This window comes from Nycticebus coucang, chromosome 6 (genome assembly GCF_027406575.1).
Source record: "Nycticebus coucang isolate mNycCou1 chromosome 6, mNycCou1.pri, whole genome shotgun sequence".
Lineage (NCBI taxonomy): Eukaryota > Metazoa > Chordata > Mammalia > Primates > Lorisidae > Nycticebus > Nycticebus coucang.
This window is the reverse complement of record NC_069785.1, coordinates 22661631-22677474: the sequence shown is the minus strand read 5'-3', so window position 1 is coordinate 22677474 and position 15844 is coordinate 22661631. Positions and strand designations below refer to the sequence as shown.

General features: G+C 34.9%; 1 protein-coding gene and 1 non-coding gene across 5 annotated transcripts in view; one reads left to right on the top strand and one right to left on the bottom strand.

Moving 5' to 3' along the window:
* Positions 1-15844, top strand: part of ARHGAP5 (Rho GTPase activating protein 5) — a 79923-nt gene that overhangs the window by 15374 nt on the left and 48705 nt on the right. For all 4 annotated transcript variants that reach the window (XM_053594224.1, XM_053594221.1, XM_053594223.1 and 1 more), the window contains exon 2: positions 966-4853. In XM_053594224.1, coding sequence (XP_053450199.1) covers positions 1134-4853 — 3720 coding nt within the window. In that variant the 5' untranslated portion in view covers positions 966-1133. The remainder of the gene's footprint in view (positions 1-965; positions 4854-15844) is intronic.
* Positions 11800-11908, bottom strand: LOC128589383 (U6 spliceosomal RNA). Its single transcript, XR_008380975.1, has one exon. It is a non-coding gene; the product is annotated as a U6 spliceosomal RNA (small nuclear RNA).

Here is a 15844-nt window from a genome sequence, read left to right as displayed (position 1 = left end):
AATTATTAAAAATTGTCTCAAATATATAATCTTAAGATGCTTGGCGCTATTCAAAATGTGATTCTTGAGCTCTTTGTAACTACTTGGAGAAGAAATAAATCCAGAAATTAAGAATATTTAGAAACAATTTGACAATAATTTTATGTCTTTTGAATGTAATACAAAGTCAAGGCTTGGATTTTTTTTCTAAGTTTCATTTACATTTTACAAGAATATTTTATATTTTAAAATTTCATTTATGATTACTTTTTATTTCATTCCTTACAGATTTGAAATGAAAATTGCTCCTTCGTCTGCTTAGTTTGGGACCCTATGGTCCACTTAAATGGTTGTCGCTATTTGTATTAACTCTTCACTTATTTCTATTTCCCTGTTTAAATATTTGAATTCTCTTTGTTGCTGTGGTGCATAAAATTTGATAGGTTTCACAAGAGTGTGTTAAAACTTACTGAAACTTTCTTTATTCTAAAATCTTACTAAATTCTTATGAAATCCTATTTTAGGGAATAAGTTTTGAGAAACCCTATAGTGCAAAGGAGGTTGTTTTGTATTGAGGGAGTTGCTAAGGCAATTACTAAATTTTAGTTGCCACCAACATAGCCTTCAATCACAGAAGGCAGGAAAATTAAGGGAGTGGGAAATACTGGTTGTTTCTTCAAACTCACAGGAAGAGAATAATTAAAAGCAAAAAAATGTATGTTTGGTTAATAGAAGTTTATCTTAAAAGTTTGTGAGGCATTACATTAGATTTTGCATTTAATTATTTTAATTGTTTGCCTTAAATTTTGAAGTCAGCTTGCATTTATAACAGTAAATTATAAACTGTAATGATTTCTTAAAGTATATGTAACATGATTAGCATTACTATTAACTTGTATGGTGACTTGTTACAAACGTCTTTAATATGTGTAATTCATTGTATATAATTCATCATTAAGATGTGTCCTTTCTTTCCCTCTTTCTAGGAAGATGATCCATATGATCTTGAAGACCTTTCTGCAGAGAAATGAGGGAAATACAGAGCACCAAGTACACTTCTTAAATTTGGGATCTGTATTTTGAGATGATTTTATTTTCAGAATGAGAAGTATATGTGGTTACCTTTATGAATGTAGAGACATGAGAAGAGAGTTATGATGGCAAAAAACAAAGAGCCTCGTCCCCCATCCTATACTATCAGTGTAGTTGGACTGTCTGGGACTGAAAAAGACAAAGGTAACTGTGGTGTTGGAAAGTCTTGTTTGTGCAATAGATTTGTACGCTCAAAAGCAGATGAATATTATCCAGAGCATACTTCTGTGCTTAGCACTATTGACTTCGGAGGACGAGTAGTAAACAATGATCACTTTTTGTACTGGGGTGACATAACACAAAATGGTGAAGATGGAGTAGAATGCAAAATTCATGTCATTGAACAAACAGAGTTCATTGATGACCAGACTTTCTTGCCTCATCGGAGTACGAATTTGCAACCATACATAAAACGTGCAGCTGCCTCTAAATTGCAGTCAGCAGAAAAACTAATGTACATTTGCACTGATCAGTTAGGCTTGGAGCAAGACTTTGAACAGAAGCAAATGCCTGAAGGGAAGCTCAACGTAGATGGATTTTTATTGTGCATTGATGTAAGTCAGGGATGCAATAGGAAGTTTGATGATCAACTTAAATTTGTGAATAACCTTTTTGTCCAGCTATCAAAATCTAAAAAACCTGTAATAATAGCGGCAACTAAATGTGACGAATGTGTGGATCATTATCTTAGAGAAGTTCAGGCATTTGCTTCAAACAAAAAGAACCTTCTTGTAGTGGAAACATCAGCACGATTTAATGTCAACATTGAGACATGTTTCACTGCACTGGTACAAATGTTGGATAAAACTCGTGGCAAGCCTAAAATTATTCCCTATCTGGATGCTTATAAAACACAGAGACAACTTGTTGTCACAGCAACAGATAAGTTTGAAAAACTTGTGCAGACTGTGAGAGATTATCATGCAACTTGGAAAACTGTTAGTAATAAATTAAAAAATCATCCAGATTATGAAGAATACATCAACTTAGAGGGAACAAGAAAGGCCAGAAATACGTTTTCCAAACACATAGAACAACTTAAACAGGAACATATAAGAAAAAGGAGAGAAGAATATATAAATACTTTACCAAGAGCTTTTAATACTCTTTTGCCAAATCTAGAAGAGATTGAACATTTGAATTGGTCAGAAGCTTTGAAGTTACTGGAAAAGAGAGCAGATTTTCAGTTATGTTTTGTGGTGCTAGAAAAAACACCTTGGGATGAAACTGACCATATAGATAAAATTAATGATAGAAGGATACCATTTGACCTCCTGAGCACTTTAGAAGCTGAAAAAGTCTATCAGAATCATGTACAACACCTAATATCAGAGAAGAGGAGGGTGGAAATGAAGGAAAAATTCAAAAAGACTTTGGAAAAAATTCAGTTCATTTCACCTGGGCAGCCATGGGAGGAAGTTATGTGCTTTGTTATGGAGGATGAAGCCTTCAAATACATCACTGAGGCTGATAGCAAAGAGGTATATGGTAGACATCAGCGAGAAATAGTTGAAAAAGCCAAAGAAGAGTTTCAGGAAATGCTTTTTGAGCATTCTGAACTTTTTTATGATTTAGATCTTAATGCAACACCTAGTTCAGACAAAATGAGTGAAATTCATACAGTTCTGAGTGAAGAACCTAGATACAAAGCTTTACAAAAACTTGCACCTGATAGGGAATCTCTTCTACTTAAACATATAGGATTTGTTTATCATCCCACTAAAGAAACATGTCTTAGTGGCCAAAATTGTACAGATATTAAAGTGGAGCAGTTACTTGCCAGTAGTCTTTTGCAGTTGGATCATGGCCGCTTACGGTTGTATCATGATAGTACCAATATAGATAAAGTTAACCTTTTCATTTTAGGGAAGGATGGCCTTGCCCAAGAACTAACAAATGAGATAAGGACCCAATCCACTGATGATGAATATGCCTTAGATGGAAAAATTTATGAACTTGAACTCCGGCCCATTGATGCCAAATCGCCTTACTTTTTGAGTCAATTATGGACTGCCGCCTTTAAACCACATGGGTGCTTCTGTGTATTTAATTCTATTGAGTCACTGAGTTTGATTGGGGAGTTTATTGGAAAAATAAGAACTGAAGCTTCTCAGATCAGAAAAGATAAATATATGGCCAATCTTCCATTTACATTAATTCTGGCTAATCAGAGAGATTCCATCAGTAAGAATCTACCAATTCTCAGGCACCAAGGGCAGCAGTTGGCGAACAAACTACAATGTCCTTTTGTAGATGTACCCACTGGTACATATCCTCGTAAATTTAATGAAACCCAAATTAAACAAGCTCTAAGAGGAGTATTGGAATCAGTTAAACACAATTTGGATGTGATGAGCCCAGTTCCCACCAATAAAGATGTATCGGAAGCTGACTTGAGAATTGTCATGTGTGCCATGTGTGGTGATCCATTTAGTGTGGATCTTATCCTTTCACCCTTCCTTGATTCTCATTCTTGCAGTGCTGCTCAAGCTGGACAAAATAATTCCCTAATGCTTGATAAAATCATTGGTGAAAAGAGGAGGCGAATACAGATCACAATATTATCATACCATTCTTCAATTGGAGTAAGGAAAGATGAACTGGTTCATGGGTATATATTAGTTTACTCTGCCAAACGGAAAGCATCAATGGGAATGCTTCGCGCATTTCTATCAGAAGTTCAAGATACCATTCCAGTACAACTGGTAGCAGTTACTGACAGCCAAGCAGATTTTTTTGAAAATGAGGCTATTAAGGAGTTAATGACTGAAGGAGAACACATTGCAACTGAGATCACTGCTAAGTTTACAGCATTATATTCTTTATCTCAGTACCATCGTCAAACTGAAGTTTTTACTCTGTTTTTCAGTGATGTTCTAGAGAAAAAAAATATGATAGAAAATTCCTATTTGTCTGATAATACAAGGGAATCAACTCATCAAAGTGAAGATGTTTTTCTACCATCTCCCAGAGACTGTTTTCCCTATAACAACTACCCTGATTCAGATGATGACACAGAAGCACCACCTCCGTATAGTCCAATTGGAGATGATGTACAGTTGCTTCCAACACCTAGTGACCGTTCCAGGTATAGGTTAGATCTGGAAGGAAATGAATATCCTATTCATAGTACCCCAAACTGTCATGACCATGAACGCAACCATAAAGTGCCTCCACCTATTAAACCTAAACCAGTTGTACCTAAGACAAATGTGAAAAAACTGGATCCAAACCTTTTAAAAACAATTGAAGCTGGTATTGGTAAAAATCCAAGAAAGCAGACTTCTCGGGTGCCTTTGGCACATCCTGAAGATACGGATCCTTCAGATAACTACGCAGAACCTATTGATACAATTTTCAAACAGAAGGGCTATTCTGATGAGATTTATGTTGTCCCAGATGATAGTCAGAATCGCATTATTAAAATTCGAAACTCATATGTAAATAATACCCAAGGAGATGAAGAAAATGGATTTTCTGATAGAACCTCCAAAAGTCATGGGGAACGGAGACCTTCAAAATATAAATACAAATCTAAAACCTTGTTTAGTAAAGCCAAGTCATACTATAGAAGAACACATTCCGATGCAAGTGATGATGAGGCTTTCACCACTTCTAAAACAAAAAGAAAAGGAAGACATCGCGGAAGTGAAGAAGACCCACTTCTTTCTCCTGTTGAAACTTGGAAAGGTGGTATTGATAATCCTGCAATCACTTCTGATCAGGAATTAGATGACAAGAAGATGAAAAAGAAAACCCATAAAGTAAAAGAAGATAAAAAGGTAAGTTTCATTTATGGTTTGTGATATTTATGAAGTTGCTTGCTTTTATTTTTTAAAACGTGATATATGTATGTATATACATAAAGATAATAGATGGACATCAGCGACAACTTGGACTATCTTATTCACTCAGTAAATTAGTGAATTTGAATATTTTGTGGAGAGAAATTATTTCAATGCATTTTATTTGGGATAGAAGTTTGATTTCATATTCTGTAGCATAATTCTAAGTAAACTTTTTTTAAAAAAAAATACCCAGATAATGAAGTTGATTTTGCTCATTTTTCAGTTTATAATCATCCTATGTATCTGTTTTTCTTTCTCACCTACCAGTTTTGTGATATTAATTTGATATACTCCCTATCTTGCTTAAGGAATTAATAATACAATAAAACAACAATTTGTGGTCTTCAATATTTATTAAATTTTTCCAGGCAGCCTCTTTGTAGATAGTGGTATATTGCCTGAAGACATATAGAGTAGTTTCTGAAATTTGAATTACAGAATTCTGGTTCAATAGCATGTTTTCATCTTTCATACTTTTTTGATAGGTAATAATTCATCTGATGGTATTAAGCATTAGAAACCTAAATATGTATGCTATTAAAGTTGTACTTAGTAATTTTTATTTTTATTAGATCTTTTTCACAGTGATATTTTAGCAACTTCATTTCTAATACTCTTATACTAGATTGCACACAAAATTATATTCAAGGATTTTATCGTCTTAAGATAGCATCCAATAGGCTTTTATTCTAATATGTTGATAATTTCTTCATCAGTGAAGTCTTATAAATTATCAATACATTTTTTCCATGGCTGACTGCTGTTTATATGAGCCCCAATTGCAGATAGGGATATTTTGAATAAACTTATTCTAGGTAGTTTTCCTACATTCATAACTGTCCATTATAGTTGGATAAACTTTTATTTCCTAAGTTTCTGATTCTAAGATATCTAATACTTAATTCTAAGTATCTAATTCTAAGATATTGTATTTCTCTATTTTGCCATTAACAATTCTCTAGATAAGGCATGTAAACAGTTTTTATATAAGAAGACTCATCTAGACTTATCGCACATATACTTAATTTACAACATACACTACCAGCAATAATTATCTCTGGCATCTCTTTATACTCACCCTATTATCACTAGTTCCATCTATACATTTTATCACTGCCAAAGGACTGCAATATTTTTGTCTTAATTTGCTTACATGAAAACATCACAGCCCATTTTTAAATTGCTTTTATTTTTGTGTAATTTTTCCGTTTTTGTTCAGAAGTTAATTGCTTTGGTAACTTCTTATTTTTAGATAATTTCAACATAGAAAATAGTTGCAGGAATAGTAAAACACTCATATTCTTTACCCAGCTTTACCAGTTGTTTGTATTTTGTTCCACCTACATGAGTTTGTGTATATATGCATTCTTTTGAGCCCTTTGAGATTAATTGGAGATATTATACTCTTTGCCATTAAATATTTCTTTGTGTGTTCCCTAAGAACAGAAGCATCCTCTTCAATAGCATTAGTGCATATTTTTCCATATTGGTGCTTTGTCTTTCAAATTATATTTAATATAATTTTATACTTTTAGTCAAGGGGCAAATGTACGCATTTAGTTATAAAGTGATGGAGATACAGAGACCACAACAGAAATCAAGCTAAATGCTGATTTTTTAAAAAAGACTAGAAAAATAGAGTAGACAAACCTCTGAAAATAATGTTGAAAAAATAGAAGGCATTATCAGTACAGTAGGCCTAGTTTGTGTTGACCACTTCTATTTGTTGACCAGTTTGTCACAGTCCCTTAGGTGGTCAACTTAACAGAGGTTCTGTTGTAGTTACAGGTCATTCAGATTAAAAAGACAATAGAGAATACTATCAACAATTTTATATTTGTTTATATATATATTTATTTATATCAACAAATTTGAAAGTTTAAACAAAATAGACTAACTTCTACAAAAGTACAGTTTACCTAAACAAGAAAGCTTGGAATAATCCTGTAATTATTAAATAAATTTTGTAGTAGTAAATTTTCCCACCAAGGAACTAGTACGCTAAGATAATTTTACAGGAGACTTTTCAAGCAGTAAGTCATTGCAGTATTGTGTAAATTGTTCCAGAGAATAGAAGCAAAGGAATACATTCTTTAGTTTACTCTTCAAACTCACCTAAACTTAATTCTAGAACCAGACATGAATGGTATAAGAAAGGAATATTATAGTCCCATTTTAATCATGACAGTGTGTATAAAACTCTTAAATGAATGACAGGTCCATAGAATCCTGAGTGCTATTTCGAAATCCAATAGCCTCTGAAAACTCAAAATTTCAATTTCACAACTTGGTAACACAACCTGATTAGACCGCTTCTCATTAGTGGCAGATCCTGACTTGAACAGATGAGTCTGCTTATAATCATCCCTGCATTTCACTGTGAAAATTTTAATTTGTTTGAGTACTAGGTGCTGAGTTTGTTACATAATATACTTTGTGTACCATGTGAGGTCAAAGTCCTATAATTAAGTTTACAAACTTATCCTAGAAAAAGTGCCACATACTTCATTGCTGAATATCTCTAGTCACCTTCAAAGTACTCCCCTTGGCCATCTGATGACTGAGATGATACTCAACAATGACATGTAATATTTTTTCTAGAATGAGTTTGCCATCTTAATTGGCAGACCTTGTACATTGTTGCTAGTGACGAAAAAGTTTGAATTCTGAAATGTATCTTAAATCTGAGGGTTTCGTATGAGGGATTTGGGGTCTATAATATCAAAAAAGCCCAACATATCAATAGTATATAAAAGGAAAATTATGTCCATGTTGAATTTATACTACATGTGCAAAGGATGGTTTAATAGAAAATCTATATATGTGGTTTACTCCGTAAACAGACCAAAGGAGAAAAATACTACAATGGCAGTAGATGTAGAAAAAGCACTTGATAAAATTTAACAAATAAATGAGAAAACTAATAAATTAGGAACAGACGAGAACTTTTTTTTTTTTGAGACAGAGTCTCAAGCTATCACCTTGGGTAGAGTGCGGTGGCATCACAGCTCGCAGCAACCTCCAGCTCCTGGACTCAAGCGATTCTCCTGCCTCTGCCTCCCAAGTAGCTGGGACTACAGGTGCCCGCCACAATGCCTGGCTATTTTTTTTTTTTTTTTTGGTTGCAGCTGTCGTTGTTTGGTGGGCCCGGGCTGGATTTGAACCCCTCAGCTCAGGTGTATGTGGCTGGCGCGTTAGCCACTTGAGCCATAGGCGCTGAGCCTGGATGAGAACTTTCTTAATGTGAAAAAAGATATCCACAAATGAGCAAAATTTACAATGAAGATCATTTGTCATCCTACATAGGGAAGGATATTCCCTTTTCAATCAGAAAAATAATGGGTATACACAGTCATCACTCTTTTTCAGTAATCAAAGTTCAGTTTTGTCTCTGTATATCAGCAAAAAGTGACTAGAAAAAGTAATTAGAGAAGGCATTATTTATTTACAAAAGCATGGTAGGTTATCAAGTCCTCCAGAATAATCATAACATGTAATATCTCTGTGGAAAAGTATAAAGCTTTATTCAAAGACATTAAAGAGATATGAACAAATCACAGAATTAACTACTTTTTTGTCCATGAGTGTGGTATATCATAGAGAAGTCAGTGTTCTTCAGGCTGAACTTTGGTTGCTCTGTTGTTTTGTTGGCTGTTTCAAGAAATTTCCAGAAATTTCACGTGCTGATTCTAATCTATGTGAAAGAGTGGAGGACTTAGAATAACCTGGACACTTGTTAGAATAACCTGGACACTTGTGAAGAAGAAAAGCAGAATGGAATGGTGATGGTGGTGGCATGTATGCTTATTCTGTCATATAAAATAAAACTTTCGTATTTAAGACAGTGTGATATTGGTGCAGGGATAGGCACATTGACCAGGAGAGTAGGGAGTCCAGAAACAGACACAGACAGCTGCTTTAGGGCTGTCCTTTGAACACAGTAGCCACTTGAAACTGTTTAACACTTGATAAGTGACTAGGCTGAACTGGAATGTGCTGGTCTAAATGGTGAGGGAAGGCCTCCTTGAAAAGTACCATTTTTAGTTACAGCTGAGAGATAAATGTGTGTTAAGTTGGGGGAATGGTAGGGTGGAATGGAGAGTTATTTAATGCTGAATAAATAGTATTGTGCATGTGGTAGGAAGGAACACAGAATATTCTTGAAGGAAGTCAATGTGTTTGGGTAGGCATTGGCAAACTTCGGTAAAGGGCCAGATAGTAAATATTTTTAAAGTAAAGTAAAGTAAAGCTTTTTATATGTAGTCCCTGTTATAACTGGTTAACTCTGTTGTACTGCAAAAGTAGTCATAGATAATATATAAGCTAGTAAGTATAGCTGTGTTTTCATAAAACTATTTTCAAAAACAGTTGGCTGATGGATTTTGCCCCTGGCCATATAATTTGCTCACTATCTAGGGGAGAGAGTAGTATAAAGAAACGCAAAGTAGGGACCAGACTCAGAGACCTGTTAGCAATTTAGCCTAAGAATAACTGGAAACTAGGGAGTGAGTGGCTTTGTTTCTTGAGATCACTTATCACATTTGGTTACGGTATGGAGGATGAATTGAGTGAGGGCTAGAAAAGATATGGAAGACCGGTTAGTACATTATAGTAGTCTTAAGTTAACCCTGATGAAAGCTTGGAGTAGTATGGGTCCTCAGCAGAGGTCTGAGTTGAAGATACATATTTAGAAGACAATGAAATGGAGATGGCAACATGAAATTCCCTAGGGAGTAAATTCAGAGGATTGTCTGCCTATATTGAGGAACTGCCAATATTCAAGTAGCAGAGAGTCAGAGAATAAGAATAAACCATTTATTCTTTCTTAGCTGTTTCCCTCACCTATAAATGAGGAATTACATTATTTTCCTTGGAGTTGTGGTAAAAACTGGAAATCTGTGTTTCTGGTGCCTGGCACATAGCAGTGCTCAATAAATAACATAGTGTGCATACTATTCATTCAGTATATACAGAAATGTGTACTCTAGATAGATGTGGCCTATATTTAGAACAGCCCTTTGCCCCATTTGCTGGATTAGTTTTCTGACTCCTTTTTAAATATTCCTATAATTTTTCTTTGAGTTTATGTACTTCTTTGCTTTTTTACCTACACAAGAAAAGGTCACTGTTTTACCTTCATTCTTCATTCCAAATGGGAGCTCTCATCTAGGAATCTCAGATTCCTTGAACCCTGAAAAATCATAACTTTGGGGCATTAGTGGCATGTAAGGAAAGCTCTTAAAGTTAACTTTTAGTTGTCATTCCTACCAATCAGAAGAGGCTTTATGCTTGGCTGTTTTTTGTTTTGTATTCCAAAATGAGGTTAGTGTTAATTATAGGAGCAAAATCTCTAAAATATTTTTGATTGTAACCAGCAGACTTATTATTATTTTTTTCTTTTTTTTTTTTTGCAGTTTTTGGCCGGGGCTGGGTTTGAACCTGCTACCTCTGGCATATGGGGCTGGCACCCTACTCCTTTGAGCCATAGGCGCTGCCCAGTGAGAATTATTTTTTAAAAAATCATGACCCATTGTACACAAAGATATTTCTGCATAAATGAAATGCAATTTTACAAAACAATGCTTATCTTATTGTACAGTGGTCTCTCTCTGTCCATGGGTTTTGTATCCTCAAATTCAGCAAACTGAATTGGAAATACTCAGGGGGAAAAAAAAATAGAACGATACAATAATTAAAAGATACAAATTTTAAAACAATATAGTAAATGACTACAGTGGAAATTTCATAGTTGGACACCTCTCTGCATTGACCACCTCCTTAAGTTGATCTAATTTTCATAGACCGAACATGTACCATATGTCCATATCAGTACAGTAGGCCTAGTTCCTTTTGTTTACCACCTCTGCATGTTGACCAGCTTGTTACAATCCCTTGGGTGGTCAGTTTACAGAAGTTCTTCATTTAATAGCATTTATATTATATTATAGTATTATAGGTAATCTAGAGATAATTTAAAGTATAAAGGAAGATGACTGTAAGTATATGCAAGTAGTATGCCATTTCATATAAGGGACTTGAGCATCTTCAGATTTTATTATTTGCAGAGGTCTTGCAGGATACTGTGGGACAACTGTATTTGTTATTTTGATTTTCTGGTATATTAAAGTGAAAAATACTGATTGTGACCTATTGAATTGATTTAGCAACTACTAGTGTTTGAAAAGCAATACTTCAAGAGAATGAAGCTGAATGAGAAAATTTGAGTTGTATTAATAAAATGCCAGGGTTTTGTTTTGTTTTGTTTTATATTTTGGGAAAGCATCTTGCTCTCTGAGGCAAGAGTGTAGTGGTGTCATCATAGCTCCCTGCATCATCAAACTCCCAGGCTCAAGTGATCATCCCACTTTGGCCTCCTACATGGGCTTTCTTCAGTAACCAATTTCTGTTGCTTTTCTTTGGCAGTTTTTGGCCGGGTCTGGGTTTGAACCTGCTACTTCCGGCATATGGGACCAGTGCCCTACTCCTTTGAGCCACAGGCGCCACCCTTCTGTTGCTTTTTTATTGGCTAAACTGTTGAACCTGTGATAGATTAACTAGATCTATGGTGTTTCTGTAATTTCTCGTGAAGTTAAATTTTGTTTCTTCAGTAGCATTTTTGGTGTTAGCTGCATCAATTAATGTCAATATGTAAGTATAGATATAGAGTACAGGTATTTCTGCCTGTATTTTACTATCTGCTATTTCTTTAAATTTGTTTCTGTGTTGTCCATTTGACCATGATTTTTTTTTTAGATTTCAGATTAATGTGAGGGTACAGACTTAGGTTACCAAGTTTGCGTTTGTCAAGTAAGGTCCTTTTTGTAGTTGTGCTCCTTACCCAGAATGTGTGCCATATACCCTTACATTGCACCCATTAGGTAAAAATATGAAACAGTTCATGAATTTGCGTGTCATCCTTGCACAGGGGCTGTGCTAATCTTCTCTGTATCGTTTTCCAGTTTTAGTATATGGGCTGCCAAAATAAGCACCATTTGACCATGATTTATTGCTTTTCACATTCAGATTGAAATACAAGATTGTATCAGTGGCATACTTGTTTTCACAAATTTAAAAGTAATTTGACAAATTTTTTCAGTGTGGCTCTTTTCATGCTTTTTTCTTAGTGTTTGTAGCAGCATATTAAATAGCAAAAACCAACATAATTATTGAAGTTACTCAGTTTGAAGCATATTAATTGTAACTGCTAAAACATTTACTATGTCAAGGAGGTACTTAACTCCTGTAATATAAAAAAAATTTTGTTCTTATTATGTTAATGGATATTTTTTACTATTCCAAGACTATGGGTAAATTTATAGGATGGCCAGTTGTATGTACTCCACAATTTGGTGTACTACAAATTGTCTTAGTCCATCCTAAAAGATGTATTTTATAATAGATACAGTTTTATGATTGCTACCTCTACAGTGTTTTCCTGTCATCTCAGCTCATGTTATGAAGGAACACTCAAGTAAATGTGGCTTAATCTATGACTTTTAAAGGAGTGAAACCCAGGTCAGGCATGATGGCTCACTCCTATAATCCTAGCATTCTGGGAGGCTGAGGCAGGTGGATTGCTGGAGATCAGGAGTTCAAGACCAGCCTGAGCAAGAGTGAGACCCTTGTCTCTACTAAAAATAGGAAAAGTTGGCCTGGTATTGTGGTAGGCATCTATAGTCATAGCTACTTGGGAGGCTAGATCAGGAGGATGGCTTGAACCCTGGAGTTCAATGTTGCTGCGAGCTAGCCTGACGCCATGACACTTTAGCCTTGGGCAACAGAGTGAGATTCTTGCCTCAAAAAAAAAGAAGAAAGACACTTCAGAGGAAAAGAGGACTGCATTTTAAAAGTAGTAGTTTTTTGATGTTTCCAATCCTTAGAACAGACTATAAGGTGTGACAAAAGAGATTGTATGATCTTGTTGATTGTATGTAACTTTGTCCAAATAGAAGGTACATCTGCAGATTTTGTATAAATTGTTTTGAGCTTTGGGGAAATTGTTCTTGGCCTTTGAAAATGTGAGGGGAAGGCTTAGTTATGTTTCCTAGGAAAATGCACATGAACAGAATCATACTGGAGTTTTAAGGGTTTCACATCCCAGAGGCCTGTGGACTTCAATCTAAGAACCCAACCCCTATTATAAGATGTGAGGCAAGAAGACAAGATGCTGGAAATTTTTCTCCATTCTTTACTAATGTTCTGAATGACAGAGTAACAGAAAGTACCTAATAGGTGAGGGGGGAAGCAGAGGGAACAACAGAGTTCCTAAGAATGGGATGCTAAGTATAATAAAAAACTTATTTTCATTTCAATGTACTTGAAAAATGTACATTTGGGGAAGCTTGATAGAAATCTCCCCATTCACTTGAGTAGCTATTTTGCTGTAACTTGCTCCAGAACTCTGGGGTTTTTTTTTTATTAGTTCATTAATGGCATAAATGTCTGCCAAATAGATAATATGTTGTGTTGAAGTGCTTTATTGAGAAGATGCTATCTTAGAGAATAAAATTTCCTGAATCAAGGTTAGAATCATTTTGCCTGATCAGTGTGCACAACAACCTAGACCTCCATTATTTATCCTGTTATTTTCTCTTCCTTCATTAAACCTGTGTTAGAGTAAAAGTGTGAGAGAGCCTTTACGATGTCTGTTTTCTAAGTGTGTTTGGACTTTCAGACAGCTCCTGCAGCTTTATATGTTTAAAAGGGGAATTATACTTTCTTAGAATCATAAAGCCTTTTTTTCACATAATGTTGTGTTATACTACTGTAGTATGAGGCTTCTTCTTCCCATCTAAAGTAATCACTTTATATTGTGGTTTAATAATTTTTGTTTTTCCTCACTATGTGAGCTTTTTGAGGGCAATTACTATTACTCATCTTTGTGTAAGCTATAATAGCATTTTTTCAGTCTTGAGACATGTGTGGACCTTTTTTAAAGTTAAAATTCTCAGACTTTTTAGGAATATGTCTGTAGCCATTTCCCAAACTTGAGTTCTTGGTCCTTGTTTTTAGCCTAGCACAGTGAAATGAAAAACAGATTTAGTTGTTACCAGGGTTAGGGATGCAGGAGTGGGTGAAAGGAAGGGTGTGGTTGTAAAATGACAACACAAGAAATCCCTTGGTGATGGAATTTTTCTATTTCTTGACTTGGTAGGGAATGCACAAACCTCTATACATGTGAAAAATTGTAAAGAACTAAATATGCACACACATATAAGTACAAGTAAAACATGAAATTTAAAGAAAGTCTGTGGATCTTATAAAGGTGAATACCCTTGGTTATGATATTGTATTGTAGTTTTACGAAATATTACCAATGTGGGAAACTGGGCAATGGGTACATGGGATCTCTCTGCATTTTTTTATAATAGCATGTAAATCTGCACTTACTCAATAACATGTTTAATTTTTTAAAAAGCCATTGTAATAGTCAAGGTAGAAAGTAATGACAACCTTAAATAAGACTGAGAAAATGGAATGGAAGCAACACATTTTATACTGATACAAAGTATGATAATCAAGCCAAGTATGATAAATAGCAATAGTATGTAGCTCTGGCCTACAGTAATGCATTCCTGAAAATCTTACCCAGTTGTGGTAAGGTCAGGGAAGTAAAAGCTGGGACCTATAAAGAAAAAAAAAACTATTGAACAGGTACAGACATGCTTTGACTGACTTCTAGAACTTCACAGGAATTTCTTTGAACATAACATTTTGGTATACTAGGGTTTCTCAACTTCAGCATTACTGACAATTTTAGGCTGCATAATTCAGTGTTGTGGATGATGGTCTGTGAATTAGCAGCACTCCTGACTTCTACCGACTAGAAGTGGCATCCCCTCAGCGACAGCCAAAGATGTCTCTAGACATTGCCATGTGCTTTCTGGAGGGCAAAATTGACCCTGAGTTTAAAGAATTTTCCCCCAGTTTTGTTTGTATGTGTATTTAGTTCTTCATAATTTTTCACAATCATTGATTTGTGTATCTCCCACTACAGTCAAGATACAAATCAGTCCATCACCAAGAGATTCTTTGTGTTGTCCCTTTAAAACCATACCCTCCTCACACCTCCCACATCTCCATCCCTGGTGGCCACTAATCTGTTTTTCATTTCTATAATTTTGTCATTTCAAGTCATTTTTCAATGTCATTTTGTCATTCCTTGAAATTAAGTCAAGTTGTTGCATGTATGAACAGTTTGTTATTTCTGAGTAATATTTCATGGTATGGACATATCAGTTTTTTAACCTGTTGAAAGGCATTGGAGTATTTCCAGTTACTAACTGTCTAAAGTTGCTATGAACATTCAAGTACAGGTTTTTATATGAACGCTAGTTTTTGTGTCTCTGGGATAAATACACAAGAGGGCAATTGCTGGGTCATATAGTAATTTCATATTTAATCTTTAAGAAACTGCCAAACTCTTTTTCAGAACGGGTATATAATTTTAAATCTCCAAAAGTAATAGGTGACATGTTCAGTTTCTCCACATTTCCTCCAGTATTTATAGTGCAATAACTTGGTAATTGAAGTTCCTCTACCCCATTCACTATTATTTCAAACTGTTCTTTATGTTGCTTCCTGAGGGGGATAGCACAGTGTCTGATCCCTCTCCTTACAAAATACAGATGGTGCCCCAAAAACATATACATATTTTAAGAAAGGAAAAAAAAACTGCATTAAAAGTGTAAGAAATACTCAGTATATACTAATAACAAAAGATGAATACAAGTCATATTGAGCATCTCTTATAATTGCAGAAATCAAACATGACTTGAGTATTACAAATATAATGCAGTTTTTCCTTTCTTAAAATGTGTATACACTGTTTTGTCACCCACTGTATATTTATAGCCTCTGTATAAAGTTCACGTTCCTCAGTTAGGCACCTTACTGAGGTTAGGTACATGCAGTGTATGGCCCTT